Source organism: Alligator sinensis, unplaced genomic scaffold (genome assembly GCF_000455745.1).
Source record: "Alligator sinensis unplaced genomic scaffold, ASM45574v1 scaffold615_1, whole genome shotgun sequence".
Lineage (NCBI taxonomy): Eukaryota > Metazoa > Chordata > Crocodylia > Alligatoridae > Alligator > Alligator sinensis.
Window position 1 is genome coordinate 268655 of NW_005841982.1, and position 25752 is coordinate 294406.

A 25752-nucleotide genomic window follows, 5' to 3' on the forward strand; every position below is an offset into this window, starting at 1 on the left:
TGTTCACTTTTGATGTGGATCCTGTGCACGTATTGGAAGCCTTTCAGATCTCTATTGCACAGATTTTAAAAATTATAGGAAAATATTTTTTCTCTGCTCACACTATTGAACCCCTCCCAGTTCACATTTCAAGCCAGTTTCCCCTAAAATACTGGACATACTTGATCACATCTCATTACGTTAATTTATTTAAATAATCTACATTTTCCCCATGCCTGTGAGCTACTCCCAAAGGGAATGGCCATCTAAAATAACAGCTACAACTTTCCCTTCTCTCGGAATTTGCAGAACAGAAATCTTGGGAGTAATTGATTTGAACTTTCCTTCTTCAGGGCATGGGGCTTACAAAAGAAATTTTTGCATCACCTCTTTCCATGAGAGATAGAATTGACATGATGTGATATTTGACCTCCCATCAGAAAGTGGTGTTGCAATAGGAGAAAGAACTTCCTATTTAAAAAAAATAAATAAATTGTGGACCTAAAAAGATGGTCGCTAAATCTACTGTACTGTCACTTAGCTAATTGTTGTTGCACACTCATGGCCTTCATTTTTAGATAGCAAATATTTAGAAAATAGCTCTCAGTTTCAAGGTTCCAAACAGTTGTTAAAAACTGCAGAAGGAAAAATGACTTTTAAAATATATTGAAATTACTCTGCCAGTGTCCTTTTAAGGGACATTGGTTTCTTTAATCCATAAAATTAGTGACCACTGCAAGACTGCAGCTATAAAACTATCAAGGAGGCTGAACTTGCTTTATTTGGTGTGAATGAAGTTTTAATGTATAGCTCCATTCGAAAATGAATGTTATTGTGAAAAAGGTGTGCTTGCCTCTGCATCTATTTGCTTGTTTAGAACACTGCTGTGCATACAGCTAATATCTCTCTCCCCAGGAACAGGGGGAACTTTTTAGGCTCCTTGATTATTTGTGCTATGGGAAATCGGATTATCTTTCATTCACTAGTTTTCTTGCTACCTTTCTCCCATTTTTAGCTGTGCCACTGATAATAGTGAGATTTGCTGATGGCACTGGTCAGCAATGCCAATGGCAGGCATCCACAGAAAAACTCCATAAGGGAACCTGTTACTTTGTGAGCTGGTACTTAGCAACATGGAATTTTCCTTTATTAGGGAAGCTATTTTTCATTCTCAGATGAGAAGAAGGTCGTGTAGATGGCAGGCAGATGGTAACTGTCCTTTTAACATGTTCATTAGCACAGGCTAATTTCTGGTACTGATGCATCTCTTCCATTTCCTATTAAATTTTAAATTATTATACATTTAGACTTTAAAAACCAAGTGTGTGTGTGGGATTTTTTCTTTGGAGGGGTGGTATTTTTTAGGGTAAGCTCTAATGCTGGAAGTCTTATTTTTCAATGTCTTTCAGCCTTGTCAGTTTGTCTTTCCATCTGACATTCTGTTCACTAAAACTTCCAGGACCTTCTTTCCAAAAAAAGCTAGTACTTTCATTCTGCATCCATTTCATCTGCAATTTCACAACATCCCTTATTACTTACAGTTCTGAACCGTGTTCAGTGATCACTCAGTGTCTCCATTCTTTCAAGAGCCCTACTTTACTTTGGATACGTCCAAGGCAGCATGGAGCAGAGATAGCTGAAATTATAGCTCAGCATGTGCTAACTCCAGCAGCTGAAGTACCAGAGCTTCATTAGCACAATGTGGTGTCTGGGTTAATAATCCCAGGACCGGAAGCAGAATAAATCTGTTAGCCAAACACTTCAGCTGGGCTCTTTGGCTGTGCTGAGAAACAGAGCTTAGTAGCCTGGATGAGGTGCTGCACTCATGTAGCTGTACTGTTTCCAATTATGGAGATAGTGTACACAGAGCTAACACAGATGTGTGTGGCACTAATATGTTTATAGCTAGCTCAGGAAACCTCTCCACAGCACTGCATTCTGCTATGTATACTAGCAGATCCAGGGTAAGGGTGATACAGCCTCTCCACTTTGGCTGTGCTGCACATGCATGGTAACTCTGAGCTTACTGCCTGGACTGCACAGACTCCTGCTGGAGCTCCACATGAGCAGTGACTTCTGCGCTTACCAGTTGATTGGGGTAGGGGCTGGCCAGAACCCATGCTTTCACATGGCTCCAGAGCCCAGAGGGTGAATGCTGCTGAGATTCACCCTTTCCCTGCCTCCTCCCTGAAATATTCAACAGCAGGGAGAGGAAAGACAGAATGAGCAAGCAGTGGCGGGGGGGCTCCACCCCCTCGCTCTGGAGCCATGCAAAAGCAGGGGCTCCAGCCACAGCCATGCCTGTGTCACATGAGAAACATCCAAAGTGTGGGGTGACCAGGCCACTACATGCCTTCTAGATCTGCCCCTGGCCATGTAGATGTAAGGAATTTATACTCGTGCTCCAGGAGTGGCAGGGGATGCTTTAATTAGAGCAGCTCCAAGCGCCACTCTAACTACAGCACCCAGAGCATCTCATGTATAAGCATCCTTGTGCTTAAAAATGGCAGTGGGGATGCTTTAACTAAAGCTTGTTTTCTGCTCCAGCACCTATACCTGAGCAGCAAGGCTGCTCTGAGGCACTGTAATTACTGTCTGTGTCTGGTTCCAACTGGCTTTGCTTAGGAACACCAAGACCTTCACAGCTTCCTTCCCCACCTCGCTACCCTCCCCAGATTGCATCTGGGAAGCTCAGTCCATAAAAAGGGCTGGGGTGCCTTGGGTGCTAAGGCACATGGTTGACAGCCCAGAGGTTGCAAGTTTGAGGCCGTAGCAGTAGTGCTCATGATGTGACCCTGCCAGATTCCGAAGGATCTGTGAATTCTGCTAAATACCTTGGTACGAGGGCATGAGAAGGAAGGAAGGAAAGCCCATAAAAAGACAGTCCACAATACCACAGTGGTACTGTGCACTGTTGAGCAGCTGTCATTTTCCTTTTAGAGGAGGCTGCACTTCCTTAGTAGATAAAATGAGAAGGATGGGATTGAGTGCACACTTAGCCAATTTCTGCCTGGCACCAATTTGGGTGGAGTCACAGACACTGTAAAGGGCAGAGCTAGGATTCAGAATGACCTGGATAAACTGGAGAAATCAATCAAATGAAATTCAACAATAACTGTGAAGTCCTCAACCTGGGACAGAACAATTGTGTGTATAAATACGGATTGAGAAAGGATTGTCTTGGTTGCAGTACTACAGAAAAGGACCTAAGGGTCACAGTGGACCATACGCCAATCATGCTCTTTTTGCACAAATAGCCAGCAATGCTGGTGTTCTGCATTAATACAAGTGTCACGTGCAAGCAAAAGGGAAGTGATTATTCTGCTCTATTTGGCATTGGTGAGGTCTCTTCTAGAGGACTGTCAAGTTTTGGGCCCCACACTTCAAGGAAGATGTGGACAAATTGGAAAGACTCCAGCACAATAACAAAAAATATTAGAGGCCTGGAAAACATGAATTCTGAAGATGGGCAGAACTGGGATTATTTCATTTAGAGAAGACTCAAGTGTGGGTTGATAACAGTCTTCAAATACCTGAAGTGAAGTTATATGGAGGTTGGAGACGCATTATTTTCTGTGGGTGGAGGTAGAAGGAGAGGAACAATGGTCTTAAATTGCAACAAGGAAAACTGATGTTGGAGGTTAGGAACAGTTTTCTGACTATGAGGGTGGTTAAATATTAGAACAGGCTATCCAGAGAGGTTTTGGAATTTCCATCCTTGAAAATTTTTTAAAGTAGATTAGACAAACACTTGACTGACACTAGTCCGGGTGTCAGTCTGCCTTAAGGAGCGGAGTGGACTATATAGCTTCCTGAAATCCATTCCAACTTGACTATTCATTCCATGATTCAGTGAAAAGCAATCCTTGTGCAGTTGGCTAACAATGTATGAGAAGAACTTTAATTGAAATATGGTATCCTATACAAATATAGTACTACTCATTTTATCTATAACTGTTTCCGACAGGAGTTAACATTTAATTCCTGTTATTTTTTTCATGGGAAGGAATTTGTTCTTAATTTCTGAGGGGCTGCCAGTTGTCTACCATTATACAAGGGAAGGAATTAGTCTTTATAGTAGGCAGATCTCTGACAGGAATTTACATTTGAGTCTCAAACTCCACCCCACCCTTCCCCCTCCCAATAAAATTTAAGATTTTAAGAAAAAAATTCAAAATCACCTAAAAAACAAAGATTCCTAAGTCCCATTTTAAAAAATTATTTAAAAATTATTTCAAAATTTTTTTTTCTAAAAATGTCAGTAGTGAAATTCTTAGTGTCAATCACTCTATGATAGGTAGTGGCTTTTGTGTATTATGTAGGACTCAAGGTATGTAATAATATGAACAGATGAGGAAATTGGTATATTCAGAAAGAGTCTTTGGGGGATCGACTTTCCTAAAGTGAGCAAGGACCTGATAACAGCAGAGAAATACATGATGACAAGAACCAATTGACATCGAAACCACTAAAAACTTTGTCTTTTGTTTGTAAAACCTTTGTCCATGTCACTTTTTATCTTCAGAGTAAAAGTTTATAATTCAAGGTTTAACCTCTTTATTCCTTAACACTTCTGTGTCAATAAAGACAAGAGAAAGTCATTCTGATATCACTGGTTGCTATTTTTTCCTCTTGCTTGTTTGTTTGAGCAGAAGAAAGTCACGTTAAACGCTTTCTTGGACACTCTCATGTCTGATCCTCCACCTCAGTGCCTGGTGTGGTTACCACTTCTGCATCGGCTGGCAAATGTTGAAAATGGTAAGTAATGGCAGCTGACCACGTTTCATTACACAATAACAGTTGCAGTGGGAACATCAAAGTTGTGTGTGATGATCTTACTTTATGAATAGCATTACAGGAGATGCAGTACTGTCATCATTTTCTCTCTTCTCTTTCTTTCTCTTTCTTCTTTTTCTCTCGTCCTTTTCTCTTTTTCTCTTTTTTCTTCTTTCTTCTCTCTCTGCTTTTTCTTTTTTCTCTCCTTCTTTCTCCTTTTTCTCTATTCTTTTTCTCTTTCTTTTTTCTCTCTTTTCTTTCTTTTCCTGTTTTTCTCTCTTCTCTTTCTCTCCCCTCTTCTTTTCTTTTTCTCTCCTGTTTCTTTTTTCTTCCCATTCTTTTTTCTACTGTCTTTCTCTCCTTTGCTTTTTTCTCTCTTCGCTCTCCTTTTTCTCATCTCTCCTTTTTTCTCTCCTTTCTCTTCTTTTCTTTCCCCTTTTTCTCTCTTCTCTCCTTTTCTTTCTTTTTTTCTCTTTTTCCTGTCTCTTTTCCCTCTTTCTCTCTCCTCTTTTTCTCTTCTTTCTCTCTTGGTCTTTTGTTCTCTCGCTCATCACAACATGCTTAACAAAAAATACACAACAACATGGGTAGTATATGAAGTATTATTTATTGTCACCAGGTTTTGAATTTTTAGAAAACCTGGTATTTATTTTTTTTAAAAAGCAACATTTATGATTATTAACTATATTAATATGCAGTGCATCCTGCCATATACCCTCCTTCCCCGCCTCAATTTTTTTTTCTACCTTACAAGGTAGACACTGCAGTTTTTTCAGCACTCCAGTCAAAAACATTGCCTACCCCTGCCCTAGGGGTTGCCCTGAATATATCTTCTTTTTTCTAAACCCTGGATAACCAGAGAGCTAAAAGCCTGAAACTTTTATTAGCTATGAGATCACAGCCTTAGAGAAGTAATGGGTAGGCAGTTCCTTCCCACTAGAATTTATCTGGCAAGATAGTCCAGTTCAGTTCATGAACTAATGACCATAAATTATCAAGCAGTCATTAGGAGGAGGTGGCTATTAACCTGTAAAACAATATATTTAGGAAACAGAAATAAGTAAGTTCCTTTTACAAAAGATGAGAATTTAAATTTAGGATGCTTGTCCCTAACCAGATGCTGAAGCACTCTGCTTTCTCTGCAGTAGGAGCTATTATGTTCATCTAGTCCATTGCTCACCATCACTGGAGCTGGGTCTTGAGCTGCAGCACCTACTTACTTATGCCAGCATTTCAGACTGGCCCAGGTGGTGCCACATGCACTGGATCAGGCATGTGGGCAGGGGTCCATGGGCCTGATCCAGCCTGTGTACCAGCCCCATTCCCCTCATCCAGCCCACAGGGTCAGATAAGTTTGACAGCTCTGATGTAATTTGATCCTTTGTGTTAGACCCCAACTCCATGCGGCGCCCAATGACTAGGGAGATGACAATCCAATTGCCCATGGATCCAGTTGCTCAGGGAGCAAGCAGGGAGCAAACGCTAGCACACATTGCTCACAACAGCTTTATTCAAAATGCTCCCCAAGATCCAAATCCAGTGCTCCCTAAGATCCAAATATTTTCACCCTAACACTTGCATGTCAAGCCACACAACTCTAACCAGTTATTTCTCCATTAAGGTCCCAATTTCATTTTGAGCCTTTTGGAAGAGGTAAGCTTATAGCCACTGCCAAATCAAATATGCATGTCTTCAGGGTTTGTTTCTCACATACAGGCTATGTACAAACATTAATTTCTAGCGGTGGAAAATTTTCACTGCAAGAAATTATCCCAGGAAAGGGAGCAATACAGGTGTTTAGTCTGCAACGGCCCCTTCTCCCACGCTCCTCATGCCTTCTCAGGACTGAAACGATGTTGAACTGGGGATGTGTGAGTCATTCCAGTCCCTCCCATTCTGAGGGGGTTACTGAAACAGCAGGGCAAGGCCCCCTGCTTGCTTCTCACACTGGGGACTCCAGTGTGAGAAGCAGGTAGGGGACTTACAATGCTGCTCCCTCATTTTGACTCTTGGTGCCTGGGAGCCAAGTAGCAGAACAAAGCCTCCTGCCATGCTCACACCAGGGACTCTAGTGTGTGAGGAACCAGCAGGGAGTAAGTGGCAGATGCTCTCTTCCCCTCCCCTTCCTTCCCCTCCTGGTCTATAGGAAGGGGGGTTACCCCCATCTCTAGAAGGCACAGGAGGTATTCCCCCCCATATCTTCACCCCTCCTGGTCCTCAGGAAGAATTAAGCCACGGGACAGTGTACGGACATTCATTTTCCCAGAGCATCTCTCCCAGGAGCAGCTTCTACTTGGTTGGATTCAGGTTATTTTTCCCCCAGAACAGCCATTCTTTCTCAGGAGAAAAGGCTGGAATATCTGTACATTCATGGTTTCTACCAGGAAAGCAATGATTCTCCTGGTCGATATGGAGTGTCTGGACATGGGCATTGAGTCCATAGCAGAATATAAATTCTGCTGCTACATTGAGACGGTTCTGGCACCCACAAAAAGACTCTAGCTGTCATCTGGTCAGTGGATAACAACAGCCTTCCCACAAGCCCTGTGTAGTTTCCCATGTAACTGTGGAAACTTCCAACATAGTTCCCTTACACAAAACTAGTCTGCTTGTGCTGAGCATGAGGACAGCACTTTGAATTTTAACAGAAAAAAGAGAAACAGTCTTGCTTAGCAAACTGTACCTACTCAAAGTAGTATGTCCTTAATAACTCACCTGTTATTAAGGTGAGTTTCTCATCTGCAAACAACAGTGATAATTGTTTTGTTTTGTTAAGTCTTCTAGATCTATAAAGAAAGAATAGTGTAAAAACTGAAGAACCATTTTAGGCCTTTATACTTAAGTTTCTGATTGAAATGGACACATTTTTAGAGAAAATAATTTTCCCATTCAATTTTTCTCTGGTTAAGCAGGAGAACTGTTTATTTTCCCTCTCTCAAAAGAATTCTTGGGCTAATAGCATGTCTGCTGCCACAAGGAGAAAACATGCCTGAAAACAAGTGGGAGAGTCTCAGTTTTAGTCAGGAATGATGAGAGCTGATGTGCAGAGGGTTGTCTATTAGCAGAGGGTAAGAGTTGCCAGTTGAATTCCTTTCATGTCTTCCCTCCCAGGTCTGTATTTGCAGGGGGTGCAGGGTAAATACAATATGTATCACTGCAGAGAAAGGTAGGCAGAGGCTCTGGGATTGCAGTTGAGAGACCCATGGGTAGTGAAAATGCCACAAATTATACTAGGTGTGTGTTCTTGGTGAAGAGAATCCTTCTTTTATGCGTCTTTGATTAAAATGCTGGATGAAGTAGAGTCCTCTCTTAGGACCAGATTTTTAATATGGGTCCCAAATGTTGGTTGCTTAAATACCTATCTAGGTACCTAACTTCTGTTAGTTGTCCGTGTTAGCATTACAGGATTAAAATTGGTATCCAGCTGAATAAGTAAAAATGTTCACACATATGTAGGCACTTTACTTGTGGTCACCTGAATTTGAAAATCTGACTAGTGGCCCAGTTCCTAAAGATAACATTAAAACCTACACCTTCCCAGAGTAACAGAGAAGAATGAAGTGGATTTCCTACTAATTTATGGGCATTTTTACACACACATTTTCGTGCTGCGATGTGCCGGGTCAGAGCAGACTCCATTAATTGAGTTTGCTCCACATGCAAGCCGACGCACACTGCACTGTGTCGCATGCAGTTGTATAAGTGGCAAAATGCGCATCAGCATGCAGAAAATGGCAGCGGTGCACTTTTGAACTTTCCATGTGTTTTAGTTCATTAGTGCACCACTGCCATTTTCTCAGCACTGACTCACATTTCACCGTTTATACAAATGCATGCGCCACACCACTGGGTGCTTTTAAAAGCGCCTGGCGCTGCAGTGCAAATGTGTACAAATGCCTTCTGTTTCCTCTGCAGTGCATTTCATTTCTGTTAAACACACTTTTGAGTCTTCAGAAGTGATAAGGAATTGATGTTGGAAAGTAAAAAATGTAGTTTTTCTCCTGGGAGAGATGCATTAAAGATTTGTGAAGTTTTCCAGTGTCAATCTTCAGCAGCCAATGACTGTGAATGGCGTTTGGTATTGAACGCTACTCCAAGCAAAGAAAGGATTCGCTCCCTTTTAGGGACTTCAGTCTTAATTTGGTTCTTATTATTTTGATTGTTTTGTTTTTAAATTTGTCTCTCCTATAGTCTTCCACCCTGTTGAGTGTTCCTACTGCCACAGTGAGAGCATGATGGGATTTCGGTATCGGTGCCAACACTGTCACAATTACCAGCTCTGTCAGGACTGCTTCTGGAGAGGGCATGCCAGTGGTTCCCATAGCAACCAGCACCAAATGAAAGAGTACACGTCATGGGTAAGGGAAGGTTCATGTATTGCTGCAGACTATTTGAACTCCAGCAGTCAGAGAGAATCCTGAGGATGCAGTTGGAACTGGCTGACTCAGTTGCTTTATTTTGCAAAATATAAAACCTCTGTTGCCAATATAGATAACCAGCTCTGTAATAGAGACATCACTATTGTGGTCCCTGTTCACCATTATATTTGGAGGTGAGACATTTTTTTTTAGTCTGGATTTGAGCAGTTTAACACTGTGCTGGATGTCAAGACAGCTGCAGCAGGGTCTTGGAATAGAGTGCTATTTTCACAGTAAGTGCTTCATTTCTGTGGGACCCATAGAAAAATAACTGTTAGCTTTTCTCCTGCTTGCTCCTTTTGATATGTTAATGGATATGTGTTAATGAAATTACGGGGAATATGAAAGCATCATTCAACTCTTTGTGAAATATGTTTTAGCAAGTGATTGAACTGTATGTGTGTAATGTATATTTATCATAGTCCCATCACAATAGCTTTCAAACAGTTAACATCATTAGAGTCATAATAAATGAAGCAATAGAAATAAGCACCCACCCACCTTGACATTGTTAAAAAATAAAATGTCATTCATACCCAGCTGGCATAAATGCTTCAGCAAATAGCCAAGTCTAGCCCCTTCTCCCAGAGGTCATCAAATCTGGGCTCATCACAGCCCAAGAGAAGAAGTAAGTTTCCAGTACAGATGTACAGGGAACTAGCTGGTCTTTTATGTAGGAAGGATGCAAACTATATATACACATGTGTATTTGTAGGCAAAGTTGCCAAACACATTTCAAATAGTTAAAACTCTGATGCTTGAAATAATCTGCCTGCCTGATGCTAATGGTGCATAGAACAGCCAAGGGTTAAAGACAAGGTGCACTATTTGATTAGTATGCCAGTCGCATGGCTCTGCACTGCCTCAGAGTAAGTCTGGGTCTACAGATGTCCTCTGGGCTCTTACAGTGAGTGGATATGGTTTGCCTTTTGTTTAGACTTTGATTAGGACTGTCTGCCATGCAGCTCTTGTCCTCATCCTTTAATCACACATTTGTGAAGTAACATCTTCTCTTGCTGCAGCAAGGGTTGTACAATTAGGCAAATCAGGGAATTAGGTGACTTCATGTGAAAGTGCTTCAGAATCCTTGGTAGATGCAGCAAAAAGTTCCACCGGCATATATGGCCATTTTCTGCTACTACCCAAATGTTTTCACTGCAGATGTTAATACAGTATTTAAATACAGGTCTCAAGTTGCCTTGACACTGTGTTTGCTAGTGTTCTTTCAAAGATCATATCTATTTCACTTATGTTTTGTGAACATTTTTTATACTTGGTCTGCTTTTTAAAAGTTAGGTTTTGAAAGTTTAAAAGCATGTGCACACACAACATTGAGCTGCTTCAAGAGATTGGAGATGTGGACTTATTTATGTGTTTGAAATAAAACTCAACATGACTACATTCAGAGTCATGTTCCTTCTGTAACAAAGTAGAATGAGAGTTCTAAATTGTTCACATTCATTGTAATATGTAAGCTGGAATTCTGATAATAAAAATACTTCTTAATATCCTGGTTACAGTAAGAACTTTTTACATTTTATACTGCCATACATGTCGAAGCACTTTAAAAACTCTAGCAAATCAAGCTTCTATCTTTTATTGATATCGAAGTAGTAGTATCCTCCATTTTACTGGTAGAAAAACAGTCCCAGAGAGATCAAGTGGCTTATGGGAAATCTATTGTAGAATCTAGAACAGAATCTAGTTCTCAGCTGTGTGTGATAGCTACAGGACCTTCTCTCTCAGTAGTGAAACTGATATTTGAGAAGTTATTTTACTGTAGAAGTCATCCTACTATAAATATGCTTGTAAGGGCTGAAGGTGTGTGACCGTCCTAATCATTTAAAGCTAGCATTATCTTGTATTGCAGTCTGGAAACTTGTGGGATCCCAGGTATCCAAGTCTTGTGTTTGTACAATGACAGGTGATGCTCAATCTTTTGGGAAATAATGGAATTTTTTAGGGCTTTTTCTTTTAGCTTTTTGTCTCCATGTCCATGCAGTTCTGTCAGTGCTGGGCCTGAAATTTCATTGCCCTTGCAGCATTTTACAGTATAGTAGAGGCAGCTGCTTCTAAAGGAGGCAAGGAGTGGGGCTTTAAAACAACAACTGAAGTATGAAAGAAGCTAGTGCTAAATGTATGCATATGGGGAATACTACAGAGGGAAAGAACCCAATGGACCCATTTAAATGTATGCCACTGCTTGAAAAGCAGCAGCTTTTCCTAGGAGCCTGATGTGAAGCCCCTTTCAAGATCAAGGGAATCTTCCTATTGACCATGAAATTTGAATAATTAGACCTCTAGAGAAGGGGGAAAGTTTAGAATATGTGACTGTAAGTGTTGGCGCTTCCTTTTGTTTTGTACTTCCTGTAGTTTTAATCTAGAAACAGTTTACACCTTACTTGTCCAGATTACCTCTACCTTCCTTGTTCCTCCCAGAAATCACCTGCTAAGAAGCTAACTAATGCACTTAGCAAGTCTTTAAGCTGTGCTTCCAGCCGTGAACCTTTGCACCCAATGTTCCCTGACCAGCCTGAAAAACCTCTAAACCTGGCTCATATTGTGTAAGTATCTGTGTGCTGTAGAGAAGTAACCTTTGCTCTAGCTGACACATACTGTAGTTTTGACTCTGATGGAAATGGAAGATGGCTGTTGCATATCTTGTGCAATGAATCAGATGGATAAATTTGAATCAATTTACAGGAAGGGGATATTCTTCATAATATCATTCTGTTAACATGAATTTACCTTCGCTGTCCAGGATGCATTGAAGTTATTGAAAAATCATATGGAAAATATTGATAAAACTGATGCAGGTATTGGGATATAACCAAGTGGGCAAAGAGGACAGAAGGATTCTTCAAATTGTATATAGTTTCCTGGTTTAGGGCTTCTGGATTTTTTTTTCATGTCTTGCCACTCTGGATTTATTATTCAACCTCCAAATGTAGAGGTAAATGTAAAACAACAGTTTCTTGACCTAAAGAGGGGGTAACTAGCTATTTTAGTCTGAAGTCAGGCAGAAGCTACTTTGACCTAAGGAATAATAATGTATGTGAAATCCTGGCCTTCAGACACACATGAAATCCTGGCCTTGTTGAAGTCAGTGGCAAAGTTCAATGGAACCACAATATCACCTTTGCTCTAAAACTCTATAGTTCAGTGTGCAGTTGTTCCTAGTTTTGGATTCTGGCTAATTGGTCTTTTTCAGTTTACTCAATGATTTGTCTCTAAGTTTTGATAAGTTGTGAAAATAACATCCCTTTCCCAGTCCATATTTTTTTTAATTTAAAAATTCATATAAAGTAGCCAACACTATGCTTTCCTCCCTAAGAGTCAAGGAGGAACTCAAAGCAGATGGAGACTTATACTTGCACAGGGTGGGGAAAATCACCTCTTTAGTGATGGGTATCCACCATTTATACTAGTGGTGAATTAGATGTTCTCATTCAGGTGTTCTGTAGCTTTGGGCTCTCTGGCTCATTTGATCATGAAATACATCCTTTCTGAGACATTTAAAGCAGATATAGTACAACACATGGGAAAAAGTGACAAAGAATTAGACATGGTGAAATAATTCATCAGGCTGCAGGAATTTTTAAGTATTTCTCATGGAGGTGCTCCAGTCTCTATCATAGTATCATAGTTTTTTAAGAAATATCTTCTTTGTAAATCTCTCCATCAAGCCATTGTTTAAAGCAACTTGGGCAACAAGCATAAAATTTTATTTGCATGGTATACCTCTGAATCACTGGGAGACCAGACTTTTTTCTTTTATGTTGTTATTCTGTATTTCCATCTGTCAATACTGAATGTGTAAAGTGAGGAATACAAGCAGCATGCTGCACAGTGGCTGCAGCATGGTGAGATGGGGGAACTCCCTTAGCCATCTTTAAAATTTTTAAATAAATCATACTGATGATCTTTGCATGGTCAAAACAGGAGCTTTTCTAATGCAGCAACGGTGTTCTACTTTTAAAATGTGAGAGATCTCTCACAGATATTTAATTTTCATGAGATGCATAGAACTGATCATTGCTTAAAAGGAATTCATTGCTTTATAAAAATATAAAGATGGCACATTGTACTAAGGAAGAGAGAAATTAGAGATTGGTTTGCTCAGATTCCATTGTGATAAGCATGGTATAAAAGCCTGAACACATGGATGGATAGATAACAGCTTAATAAGGTAGGACCTGGTCATGCATTAGAGAAAGCTTCAAAGTGAAACTAAAGATTTTTCTCTATGTTCACTTCCTCAAGTCTCCAGTAAGAGACATCTATCTATATCACAGACAGCATGCATCAGTAGCAGTAAATACAGGGTAATTGTAAAGGGATTAAAAAAATTAAGAAAGGGAAAGAAAAAATACTGTAATTGAATAGGATCTGTTTCAAAATTTTTGCCATAAAATTAGCACCTTGTCTCCTTTTTAAATACATAGATATAATTTAGTGTGATTGCGCATGAGGATAAGAGGCCATCTATTTTGTTTTATGATATAGTTTATCCTTATTGTTAGATTGAAAGCAATATAACTGTATAGAGTATAATGGTACATGAATGAAAAACCTGCAAGTTGTAGAGATAGCATGATCTTCAGTGTAATTCACATAAATTAACTGAGGGGAAAGATATGCTACAGCAATTTACTGAGAGCATCTTCTTGCTGGTGTGTTTTTTATTTTTAAATATGATGGAAGATAAAAGGTATGAGGAGAAACAGCTCTGGGCAAGAAGCCAGGCAAAGGGATTTTTTACAAATACATTTAATGGAAGACTTCTTGCAACAAAAGAGTCCTCTTTGTCAAGACTTGCAGTTTTACAGAAGGTCTTTGTCCTTATTATTGCTCTGTTTTTTTTAAAGGTAGTAACCATTCTTTTTCATTGTTCTCTTCCCACCTTTGAGTGCACAGAGCAGAAGAGCTGTATCATTTTTCAATTTTATGGGCCCCACTCAACATTTTCAATTAAAACTACAGTAGACGGCAAAACATATCAAATGTACACAACACTGGACCATTTAGGGTGAGGCAAAAAGTAATTAGTAATGTGCACAATCCTGTATTAAAGAGTGAATTTGAGGATTATGAGAGTTCAGTTTATGCAAGCATTTGTAAGGGTGTTTTTGTTTTCCATAAACATGATTGCCAACCAAAAAGAAACCTCAAAACATGGGGAGAACCAGTGGTATTAATAAAATGTCCTGGTGGGATTTTCTAAAACATGCCACAGTGGTCTGACTTTGTTCCCATGAATTTAATGTGAATAGATTGGGTCAGCACTGAGCACTTTTAAATATTCCCACCATTTTATATTGTAGATATCTTCTATAGCGCATATGTGTGTGTGTGTGTGTGTGTGTGTGTGTGTGTGTGCGCGCGCGCACGCGTGCATGTGTGTATAGGTGTATATATACAGTATCTGGAAGCTGGACAGCCCAGTGCTATACTATATTAGCTATGCAATAGTGCATATAGCAGTGGTGGCCAACTTTTTGGCAGGAATACCAAAAGTTAAACCCCACCTGTTCCCTGGTGTCACTCTGATCCCTGCCCTGCGCCCCTAGGATATCTGATAGAGTTTGTGACCTGGGGTTCTGGGAGGAAGGCAGAAGGTTTTGAGTGCCTGGCCAAGGTGAGCGGAGTGAGTGCAGGGTGTTGCTTCTAGAGATGTCACCTCCAAGAATCAGATTAACCCTTTCGTGGCCCTGCATCCACCACCATTTTATATGGTAATTGAGGATCCAAAGTCCTTAGTTCAGTGGTGGCTTCAGGGACAGGGAAATGTTAACCTAGTTCTTCTCACTGACACCTGACACCTCCTTTTTCAGTGGCATCCTGCCTCTGCTCTGCCCAACACAGACAGAGGCTCAGACCCCTGCCTCCTCTAATTCACCTCCTTCTACTGAGCATCTGGGGCAACCATGCCACACAGAGCAGCTGCCTATGCCACTTGCTGCATGCCTGCCATGGGTTAGTTACCCCTGACATACAGGATATGCTCAGTTAGTGTCTGGGCTGCTTTCTGCCTTCCTTCAGGTGGGTTGTTTGGGTACTTTAAGTTTCTCCACATTTGTGGGTCCCTTCTCCAGAAGCTTAGCAATGAACTAGGAGGCTATTCATTCTGATCAGGTGCTATGTTAGAAGACTGTGCATCTGAGATTAGAATTTGTCCTTGATTGTCCAGGTGATCTGTCATCCATGTCTGTTGCACCTTTTTATATTTAAACATGTCTGTGATGCTCAAGTTGAACTTGAGGAAGGTGAAGATGGGACAGTGCCCTTAAAGTCATCCTGTGAAAGCCCTAATGGATGTCAACAAGAGTTTTCTTGATATGAGAATTAACAAGGAAACACAGCATACAAAGCAAAAGGTTTGATCAAAACATGAGTAGGGACTTACTTAATTTGCATTTTTGCAGATTTCACAGAAACCACGAAACCATGAAAATTGTCCATTAAATCAACTTAAAAAAAACTTAATAAAAATAAAAATAAAATGTTGGCTCCCCAGTAGGATCCAGGTCCTCGCTGCCTCATAGTACACCTGGGAGGGGAGGGTGCTGGCTGGCAAGGTGGCATGAAGGGCAGCCAGTAGCCAAGATGGCAACCGCCCCCTCCTCTCTCCCCCCGTACCCCCGGGCCTCTCCACGAATCAGTGGTGAGGGGCAGAGTCACTGGGAAATGCCTGTAAAATCAACTCTTCATGCCATGACAAAGCCACAGAAATTCCTTTGTCTGGCTACAAATTAAGTAGATCACTAAACATGAATTATGGCTCTGATTTTCCAAGCATTTACACATACTAGTAACTCTGGACCTACAAACAGCCCTATTACCTAATGTGCATAGACTTTTCTCACATGCCTGTTTGCAGGATCCAGGAGCTAAGTTTGGCATATATTCGAAGCTCTATTTTTAGCATGTACATTTTAAAATGTCATCTTAATTAATAGTCTCTTTTCAATTTCATTTTGGCTGCAAAAGAGATACTTGGTGAGTACTTTATTCTCCTTCATCATGTTTTTTGGAGGAAAATTGAACTTGTAACATAACTTATATCTTGACTGTTGATCCCAAAGTGTTTATCAGAGTCCAACACAGAATGTATAATAATTTTTGAATATACATACTGGCCAATGGTTTCATCATCCAGGTTAAAAAGTAAATGAACCATAAATGTAAAAATAACATGTAGCTAATGTGAAACACTGGCACCAAATAAATCAACAGTTTAAAATTCCCAGAATATAAGTAGCTTGCCAATTGAAGAAGACTACATTATTCTTAATTTGTAAGAAAGTCTTTTATTATCAGTCTCCCCTGAATGATTTATAATTGCATTTTGGTGATGAAAGCAGTTGAGGTCTTAAGCCCTGTGGGGTAGGAATGGAGTTTTTGTGCTGTGTTTGTACAGCATATAAGGGGCTCTACACCAGGACTGAGGATCAGAGGAACTGCTGCAAAACAAATAAATAAAGATAATAGAATCCAGCAGTACCTGACAGAGCATTTTGATGCTTGAGATGTAATATTTTTGAGCCTAAGAGCTGCATTGAGGGTGGTTGTTCATCATGCTATTTGACTGGATATATTTCTTTTAAACTTGATATGCACAATTGGCCCTCTTAACATCAGTAGTATTAGTCAAGCAAAATTGATACATCTAACAACCTTGCAAGGAAGAATAATATTCTCCAGTTTCTAAATGGAGAAACAAATGTTTAAAAAGAATACGAACTAGAGGTGAAATCATGCCCCCATTGAATCAGTGGCAAAACACCCACTGATTTCAATCTAAAAACTTCCATTCATTTTAAGAGAATTGTTTTTTCTGCCCACCTATTGTCAGCACAAATTGCTACAGGTTTAGTTAACTCACTTAGGTGTCTAAGAAGTTGATTGTTAGGTATTTGGGAACCAAAGTGCCATCTGTTGCGTTCACCAAATAACTGAAGTTTTTGTGTGCTTCCCAAAAATTCAAGTCCTCTGGGTCTGAAGGTTCATTATCAGAATAATAACCTTGCACACCAACTGCTCCATGGTAACTGCCTGTAGGTATGCTCTTGTTTCACAATAAGTAAAAGTGATCCCCTCATGAAACAGGGAAATTACTATAAAATCACTTCCACACTGTACATCTTTGCTTCCTTTTATGAACTCACAGCAGTTTGTTCATAAGCACAGCATTCTCAGTTTCTGTGGATCCGTGAGTGAACGTCCAGCTAGAGAATTCAGTATGTGAGTTACCAGTCACAGCATTAGGCCAAAATATGTAGCTTCTTATCATGAAATGATCTGAAAAGACATTATAAGCTTTTTTAAAATTGTTATGGTATTTCCACTTTAAGAAACCAAATTATCCCTTCAGAATCTTGAGGAAAATATTTATGGTGTGATGTTATTTCCACCAACACGTATAACCACCCTTGGTTATTCAAACTATTGTATGCAGCAATTTGGGCTTCTGCATTGTTCTGAAAATTGCAGTAAAGTTCTATTTTCTGAGGGTGGCTGTTGCATCCTTCTCTGTACTCTTGCAGAAGTCAAAATAACTGCATCTCTCACAAAGCCTGAGTTAAATGTAGCTTCAAGTACTGTACTTGTCCCAGAGGCACCTTTGTAATTTTAAAAACTTTTTTTTTGTATTTCCAAAATGTTCATCACTTCTTTTCTCTGTACAAGAAGCGTACACAAATAGAGAACTTGCCAGGCAAAGAAAACAAGAAACTAAACCCCAAGTGCTTTCAAATACTCAAGATAAACCAAAACAAGCAAAAGGAAAAGGTTTCCTCTAATTTCCATTTTAGTAATAACAGCAAATAAGCAATTTCAGACAAAAAAGTAAGTTGTAAGTTGACAGTCATTTTTATTCAGTGTGTGCTGGTTTAAAGGTTATACCTATGCAGCATTTTTGCACTATGGTATTTTATGGGCTATGCCTATACTACATTGATATAGTATCAGAAGGCTCAGCACTGGATATAAAACCTGCTTCAAAAGTTGGCTAAATACTCAAGCAGTTAAGCTGTCCTGAGCTCCTGCTGTAGCAGCTGGACCATTATAGGTATTTTAAAGCTAGCTCAGGGATGTCTATATAATACTGCAGTCATGGTAGTATAGACCATGGAGTTTTAGGAAGATGCTTCACAATACATTATTTTGTCAGATTAGAAAAATCATGTAGCAAATTGCTTAAAAGGTACTTCAGAACACACAAAAACCCAAGACGCATTTCAACCATAGTCCTCTTATCCTATGTTTTACACACACACACACACACACACACACATGCTCTTACTTCAATTTGGAGCAATTATTTAAAATAGAAGACATACACGCAATTTACCTTGAGCAGGAAAATCATTAGTCTTTATTTGTAAACACTATTGCTGTTAGTTTATTAAATCAAAAATGAATATGCTTAACTATTTTGCTTTCTCATAGGCCTCCCAGACCTGTAACCAGCATGAATGACACACTCTTCTCCCACTCTGTTCCCTCAGGAAGTCCTTTTGCAAACAGAAGGTGAGTTATTTTCCAATTTACTTTAACCCAAATCATCTGAATGGAAAATAAATTTCTGGTCATTTGGGCTTAGGAAGGGAGGGTGGATTTTGTTCAGGCTTTTATCTATTTAAAATTCTCAGTGAAAAATGTGACTAGAAAAAGGCATGGGAACATCCCACATTTTTGGATTAAGTTCCAATTACTCAGAAGGGGAGCCCAATTTTGAAGTGTATACCAATGACCTAGGACATTCAGTTATACATTAACATGCTCAGTGGGTACTTAAATACTAACAGTATATTTGTGGGGGCCCTAAAATCACTGTGTAAGTTCCCAAAAATACCCAAGCTAGGTAGAGAGAGTCAAACAGCAGCCTAAGGCTGAATCAGTTCAGTCTTTGCAGGTTAATCAAAATGCACAGATTAAATTGAAACAGAAGTGAACAGATGTATACCTTTGATTCAGGAAATGCAGCCACATGCTTGCAGTGACTCAGGCCAGAAGCAAGGGGGTCCTAGAGCACAACTCTCTGGCTGTGTTCACTTCCTCTTCCTGCTGCACCCAAGGTCTCTGGGACTTGCAGTCCAGAATTACAGCAACAGGACTCTGCAGGGTTTCTCATCACTTCCTCTTCCTGCTTCCAGGTGCCTCTGGGATTTGTAGTCCACAGTTGCAGCCAGCTGTAAGTTTGAGCAGAGGAAGGAGTGTTTAACCCCCTTTCCTGGCCCCAAACCCCAGCCAGGATTTGCTGGGGGTGGGGGCCATAGACTGGGCTGCATCCCCACCTGGGCTTGCCCCTTCCATCCCCTTGTCAGCCATCCCTCACTGCTCCAGCTAGGGAAGAGAGGAGTGGGGCCAGCCCTGTTCTCTGGGGCAGATAGCACAGCCAAGGACTGGAAAGCATGCTGGGGGACTGATTTTAACTTGAACCAGGAAGGGGTCTGGGACTGAAATTTCATAAACCAGTTTGACCCAAATCAGTTAAGTCTGATACTACATTCAACCAGGTTTATCTTAAACCAGATTCTGCCATTTTGAAACTGGTTTATGTGCATGGAGCTTCTGTTCTGTTACAGGTTTAAACCAGTTTCAGATCACTTAAACCAGTTTATGTGTAACTTCTGTCCCTAGCCCCATAGATTAGCCACCTAAACTTTAAACTTTAAAAAATTGGCCACAGATTCTAAGTCATTTGCCAATGTCAAGGGGACCTTAAGAGAGAAGTTGGGTAGGATTTTTTTATGTTGAGTACTGTGTTAATACATTAATTTGTCATCTCTGGGAATCCAAGTTAAAATGTCTGTCATATCACAAATGGAAAAGAGTTTGATGCCTTCCTAATTCTACCTTACATGTCTGAGAAAGAAAAGCACTTTGACTGTAATACAGCCTTCTTAGTATAGCTTGTATTCAAATTTTACTTGGACTTTATCAAAGTTGGCCATAACAATTTTTATATAATGATATACAATGTAGAATACAAGGATATATTTTTATGCTTAGTGTTGTTTGTCATTAAATAAAGAAGGACCTCATATAAGAATGCCTAGGAGCAAGCACCTCTAAACTGGAAGGGAGCGAGGTTCTAGATCTGAACTTTGCAGTGTAGTCTGAATTCACAGCATCATTTCTAGACCTAACTGAAAATATTTTAAACACAAATGATCAAATGGAATGAAACTGCAGCTACTTTTGGTAAGGTTAGGACATATTAAATCAGTGTTTAGCAAGATGGCAAGTCATCTTTTCAACCAATTAAACCATCCAGTATTTCATTAAAGTCTGCAACAAAGAAAGAAACGTGTTGAAATTTGATGAACTTTTAGAAAACAAGACAGAATTCTCCAAAAATATCACTCCCAGGGTGGGCTACTCCATACATCGGTATGTGAGCAGGCAGCCATAATGTGTGCAACATTTGCTACCTATTACATAATAATCAAAGTAAACTTGTCAGTAGCCAAGAAACTAGAAGGGGAAGCACCTCCTTGTTGTAACTGAGAAAGTAAGCGTGGTATAACCTATGGCTGCATTTGATTGCATTGTTCTTGCTTTGTGTGTCAGTGTTTCAGTGACCCAAAATAACCAAACATAACAGTGGCAACATGGGTATTTGTGGTTATTCTTTTAACACCAGAAACAAAGCCTATAATATAATCACGAGTAAAGATGTTTTACTACCCTAACAATTAAAATGGTTACTGAAAATTTTTTGTTACCCATAAATTATCTTGGTTACTTTTATGCATTCAGCCACTCTCTCTTAACTAGTAGGAATATTTTTTTCATTTTTTCTCATTCAATAAAAATATGCTTCATAATATAAGAAAGGAAGCCATAAGTAATTATTAATTACAGTATCTTCTATTATATTTACTGAATGCGTTTCATTTGACTTATGAAAAAAATTGCTCTTGTTGTTTTTATAAATTCAAGCTATTATTTTTAATGACCAGGATCCAATGTAGATGCATTCCTGGCCCTTTAGAATTCTGTTTCTTCTGAACACCAGAGGTGTCCTTTTTGCAGGAAATCAGAACTGGTGGATGGAAAACCTCTGTAGGACATGAGGAATTTTAAAAGGCCAGGACTTTAGGTAGACTGACATCCTGGTAAGTGGGTGATATGACATCTTTCCATCATGAAATATTCCTATGATGCCATGGTCATTTCTGGTTATTTTAGAGTTAATAATACCCTGTTCTGTAAAAGAATACCATACACTAAATCTCTTATAATTTTTTGTCTCCCCACCTCCGTGATATTTAAGTGTGTCACAGTTTGTTTTTTAATTATTTTTGTTTTCAGCCTTAATTAAACTGAATCCCATCATTTTACTTTGTAAAAAAAAAAATTGTTCTGTCTAAAATAGTCATGAATTGGACTGAATGCACTGAATCCACTTTGAGCATGCCACTTTCTGTGTGTGTTTGCATAGGATATTAACAAGGTTTCATTGTTTGAATTATTCAGGTTACTTGAGGGTATAAATGTAGCCAGTCCTGTGGCTGATGAGCATTCTCTTATAAAGCTGTATGTAAATCAGCTTCACAACAATTCACGGTCAGTATGAGAGTACTAAACCACTAATTGTTGTAGTTCTGTAGCTGATGGACTAAATTACTAAAGATACTCTTAAAGGAAGGTTCTGAATCAGATAGAGAATTTCTGTGGCTTTAATTAGACCTTTATTGACTTCACTCTTAAACTTTACAAACTTCTCTTGCTTTTGCATAGCACCAATATTTCATTTTAGATTTTTACATAAGAACTCCAATTTACACTTTAACACAATATGTAGTAGAGGGCAGATTTAGTACCAAGAAGCCTGGCATCTCAGCAATTAAATTTTAGGCATCTGGCTCCCACAGTGGAATCTAAAGTCCACAGGTAGGTATCTAGGCTTGCTATACAATGCACATGGAAAGTTAGGCATCTTAGAAAGATGATAAATAATGAGCTCTATGATGAGTCACCTACAGCAGCTCAATAGGGAAACACTAGGAAGTGAGCGTATCTGAAATCATTCCTTTCTTCAGAGCTTAGACACTTGAGTATGGACTGTGAGGAGGTATGGAGTGAGCACCGCTATATCCAAAGCCTAGAGCTCTCTTCTGAGGTGGGGGGGCACCTTTTGTGACCTGGCCCAAGATGCTGTCCCAGATCTGCACCCCCTGCACCGCAAAGCAGCCTCTCCCTTGCTACCAACCCCCCATTCCCTCTGCAGTGAGAGCTAGTGCAGATGCAGTAGAGCAACAGCTCCACAGAGGATAGGATGGGCACCATGGGGCCACTCCATGCAACTGATTTCCCATGCTGCATTGGACTTTTGCAAGCCTCATAGAACCTCTTTGTTTGCTGAATATGGCCTGTGGACCACAGGTTGCTGAACCCTCTTTTAAAGAGTTGTTGCTACAGCTTGTGGTGTGGTTGTCTTTTTTCTCAAGTGTGTAGTTACAGCTGTCAACCACAAAGTGGGAGGTCTGTGTTTTAAGTTGTTTTCAACCTAAGGGGGTTCAAATCCACATTCCCAAACTATCAGAGAACACTAACCACAAGGCTAGAGGTTAGACTGAGAGGTGAGTCTGAAGAAAGGAAGGAGAGGGAACTCTCTACCCTCACTGTTCCTGAGTGAATGGCTGCTCCTATACCCAGCACCTGGCATGAGGATGCCTCTAAGAACCTCCCCATTACCCATGGTTGAGGGTTCACACCCCTCCCTACATCGGGATTGAGGTCTGCGTAGATGCCCTTGCTAGTCTCCTGGGACAGCGTAACATACGTTATGCAGGTCGTGTTAACATGGTCCCAATGATTTACCTGAGTGATTCCACCCTAGTTAACAGGTTGTGCACAGAGGGCCTGGACACTGTGGGCACGCATTATTTTGCTGCACCCCTAGACACTCCAGCAGTGAGGGTGGTGATTTCTAATGTGCCCCTACATGTGACCAATCAGGAGCTGGGCAAGGAACTCGAGCCCTATCGGGTTCTTACGAGTCCCTTTCACCGACTGACAATAGGGAGTAAGAACCCAAAACTGAGGCATGTCCTGTCTTTTTGAAGGCAGGTTTTCATGCTTCTCAGAGAGGGCCCACGATCTCTGCCTCAGTCCTTGAGCCTCATGTTCAATGGGCGGAGGTTTGTGATCTGTTTTTCCTTTGGGGAGACCACGTGTTTTCAGTGTGGTAGCTCTTCCCACCTACCAACCCAGTGCCTTTGGGGGAGATCAGCCAGAACATTGGTGACTACAGCGGCGCTGATGGATGGCGCATACACTTCTGGGATGCAGGCCCCACCCAGTGAGGCTGGGAGCTTTTCCCAACCTCTTTTTACCCCTGTTCCATCTGAGGGTGCTGGAGTCTCTGGCGTGAGAGTGCTGTCCACCAGAGGGGCTGGGACTAGGCCCCAACCCTCCCCCCCACTCATTCCATCTACAGTGCCCGCCCCCACCAGTACAGAGATGACACCAGGAGGTAATGCATCTGCCTCCCCTTCCCACCGCTGGGGTGGTCAGGGATTGTGGCACCAAGGCCCTGTCAGATGATGGGGCTCAGGCCTCTTCCCAGTTGCCCTCCACCATGGCCTTGTCTGAGGTGGATGGCCCTGGGGAGGTAGGCCAGAAGCAGTTTGGCCCATTCTCTATGAAGGGTGGGCCACCTGCCACAAAGAAGAACAAAGAGAAGAAAGTGAAAGGCACCACTCAGGACTCCCCATTCCCGCTGAGACCTTCCTCAGCTGGTGGGGGCGGTGGGGCGGGCCTGCTGGAGAGCCTGGCCCTGCTCCGGCTGTCATGTCAATGACCCGTTGACCGGGGATAACGGCAGCTTGGAGGTGGGGGAGGCGAAGGTGGGGGTCACTAACCCCTCGCCTGTCTCCCAGCTTCCAGAGGTGGGTGGCAGTAAGACCTATTCACAATGTCTGTCTTCTGGAGATCTGACCCAGGGGGCAGCAGAGGAGTCTGCTGAGCTCTTGGTCACATCCCAGGTTACTGAATTAGATGAGGAGGATAGTGAGATGGAGATCCAGCTTTCTGAGTGTCGCAAGTGATCTCGACAGAAGGATGGCCTCTCTCCCCCCAAGAATGTGGGGATTGCTCTTTGAGAGCCAGACCTTGACCTGGACAATCAAAGGAGGTTGATGGGTTTAGATATTGAGGGTGTAGATGCTGAGCTCCCAACTAGGGTGCAGCCTCGCCGTGCATCCGTTGGAAATGTGCAGCCCATGTTGGCAGACCCCCTTGGCTCAGTCCCAACTATGGTGGGGCTCTTGACCTTTTTGAAACAGACTAAAGGACAGAAGAACATAGCGGGGCACATCACCCAATGGTGCGCAGATCCTAAAGTTTTTATCAAGGCTGGCAGGGCTGCGGCCAAACTTATGCAACAAGATCTAGGCACTCAGCAGATGGCTTATCATCTGGAGAAGCTTGCACAGCGTGTGAGAGATGAGTGGGGCCTGGCGGGGTCCCTGGAGTAGAGTAGGGCATGATAGGCCTTTTTCAACCTGTCTCTGCTTTTTGGTCTGCTCTTGGGGACTCACTCTTCTATCTATACCTTACCTCACTCTTTCTCTCCCATACCCACACCCATGGCAGCCACAACCATTGATACTTTTAACATCAATGGCTGTCGAGATCCGGTGAAATGGGAGGCCGTCCTGGAGCTCCTGCGCCAGAAGCAGCTGGCTGTCACCTTCCTCCAGGAGACACATTCTGGCAGGCTCAACCAGTTGGCTTAGCACGTTGCCTGGCAAGGCCAGCTGTTCTTGAGTCATGGCACCAACCTTAGCACTGGGGTTGTGACTCTCCTATCATCACAACTACAGCATGACACAGTGGTCGTGCTGGAGATTGTCCCCGGCCGCCTGCTGACTGTCCGCATCACCCTAGCACAAGACCACCTGCTACTCATCAATGTTTATGCACCTACTGATAGCCAGGAGAGGGTCACTTTCTTCGAGATCTTGGCCGCCCTTTTGCGCGATGTTAGTGAGAATGATGACATACTCCTTGCCAGTGGGGACTTTAATTGTACCACTGACACCCCACTTGACCATATGGGGCCTGAGTCTCACCTGCTCTCAGCCTGGAAACTGCAGTCCATCTTGGAGACTGCAGGCCTTGTTGATATCTGGCGAGCCCTGCACCCTGACGTGCGTCAGTACACCTGGGCCAGGATGAGTGCCGGTGGTCTCACTATGGCCTGCCTCGACCGCATTTATGTCACCAGGCACCACCTGCCACTTCTATGCAGTGGCCGCATCATTCCTTCAGGTCTGTCAGATCATAGCCTGGTTTGCTATGAATTGAGTCTGCTGGGGAGAACCTGCATCCGAGCGTCCTATTGGTGCTTCAACATCAGCTTGCTTCAAGACTCTTACTTCCGGGTCTGCTTTGCCAACTTTTGGCAGGGCTGGGAGGCCACAAGACTGAATTACTCCTCCTGGAAGCTACGGTGGGATGTGGGCAAGGTACAGATCCAGGCTTTTTACCAGCAGTACACTCAGCTGGCCACAAATGAACTGTGCCGCCATATCAGAGAGCTGGAGGAAGCTGTGGTAGAGCT

General features: G+C 41.5%; 1 protein-coding gene across 39 annotated transcripts in view; it reads left to right on the forward strand.

Moving 5' to 3' along the window:
- The window catches only part of DTNA (dystrobrevin alpha), a 358606-nt gene that overhangs the window by 249157 nt on the left and 83697 nt on the right, over positions 1 to 25752 (forward strand). For 25 of the 39 annotated variants that reach the window (XM_025201058.1, XM_025201066.1, XM_025201064.1 and 22 more), the window contains 5 exons: positions 4632 to 4737; positions 8947 to 9113; positions 11613 to 11737; positions 18624 to 18704; positions 21660 to 21749. In XM_025201058.1, the coding sequence (XP_025056843.1) occupies positions 4632 to 4737; positions 8947 to 9113; positions 11613 to 11737; positions 18624 to 18704; positions 21660 to 21749 (569 nt within the window). The remainder of the gene's footprint in view (positions 1 to 4631; positions 4738 to 8946; positions 9114 to 11612; positions 11738 to 18623; positions 18705 to 21659; positions 21750 to 25752) is intronic. The other 14 variants (XM_025201072.1, XM_025201073.1, XM_025201084.1 and 11 more) reach the window with 1 other exon arrangement.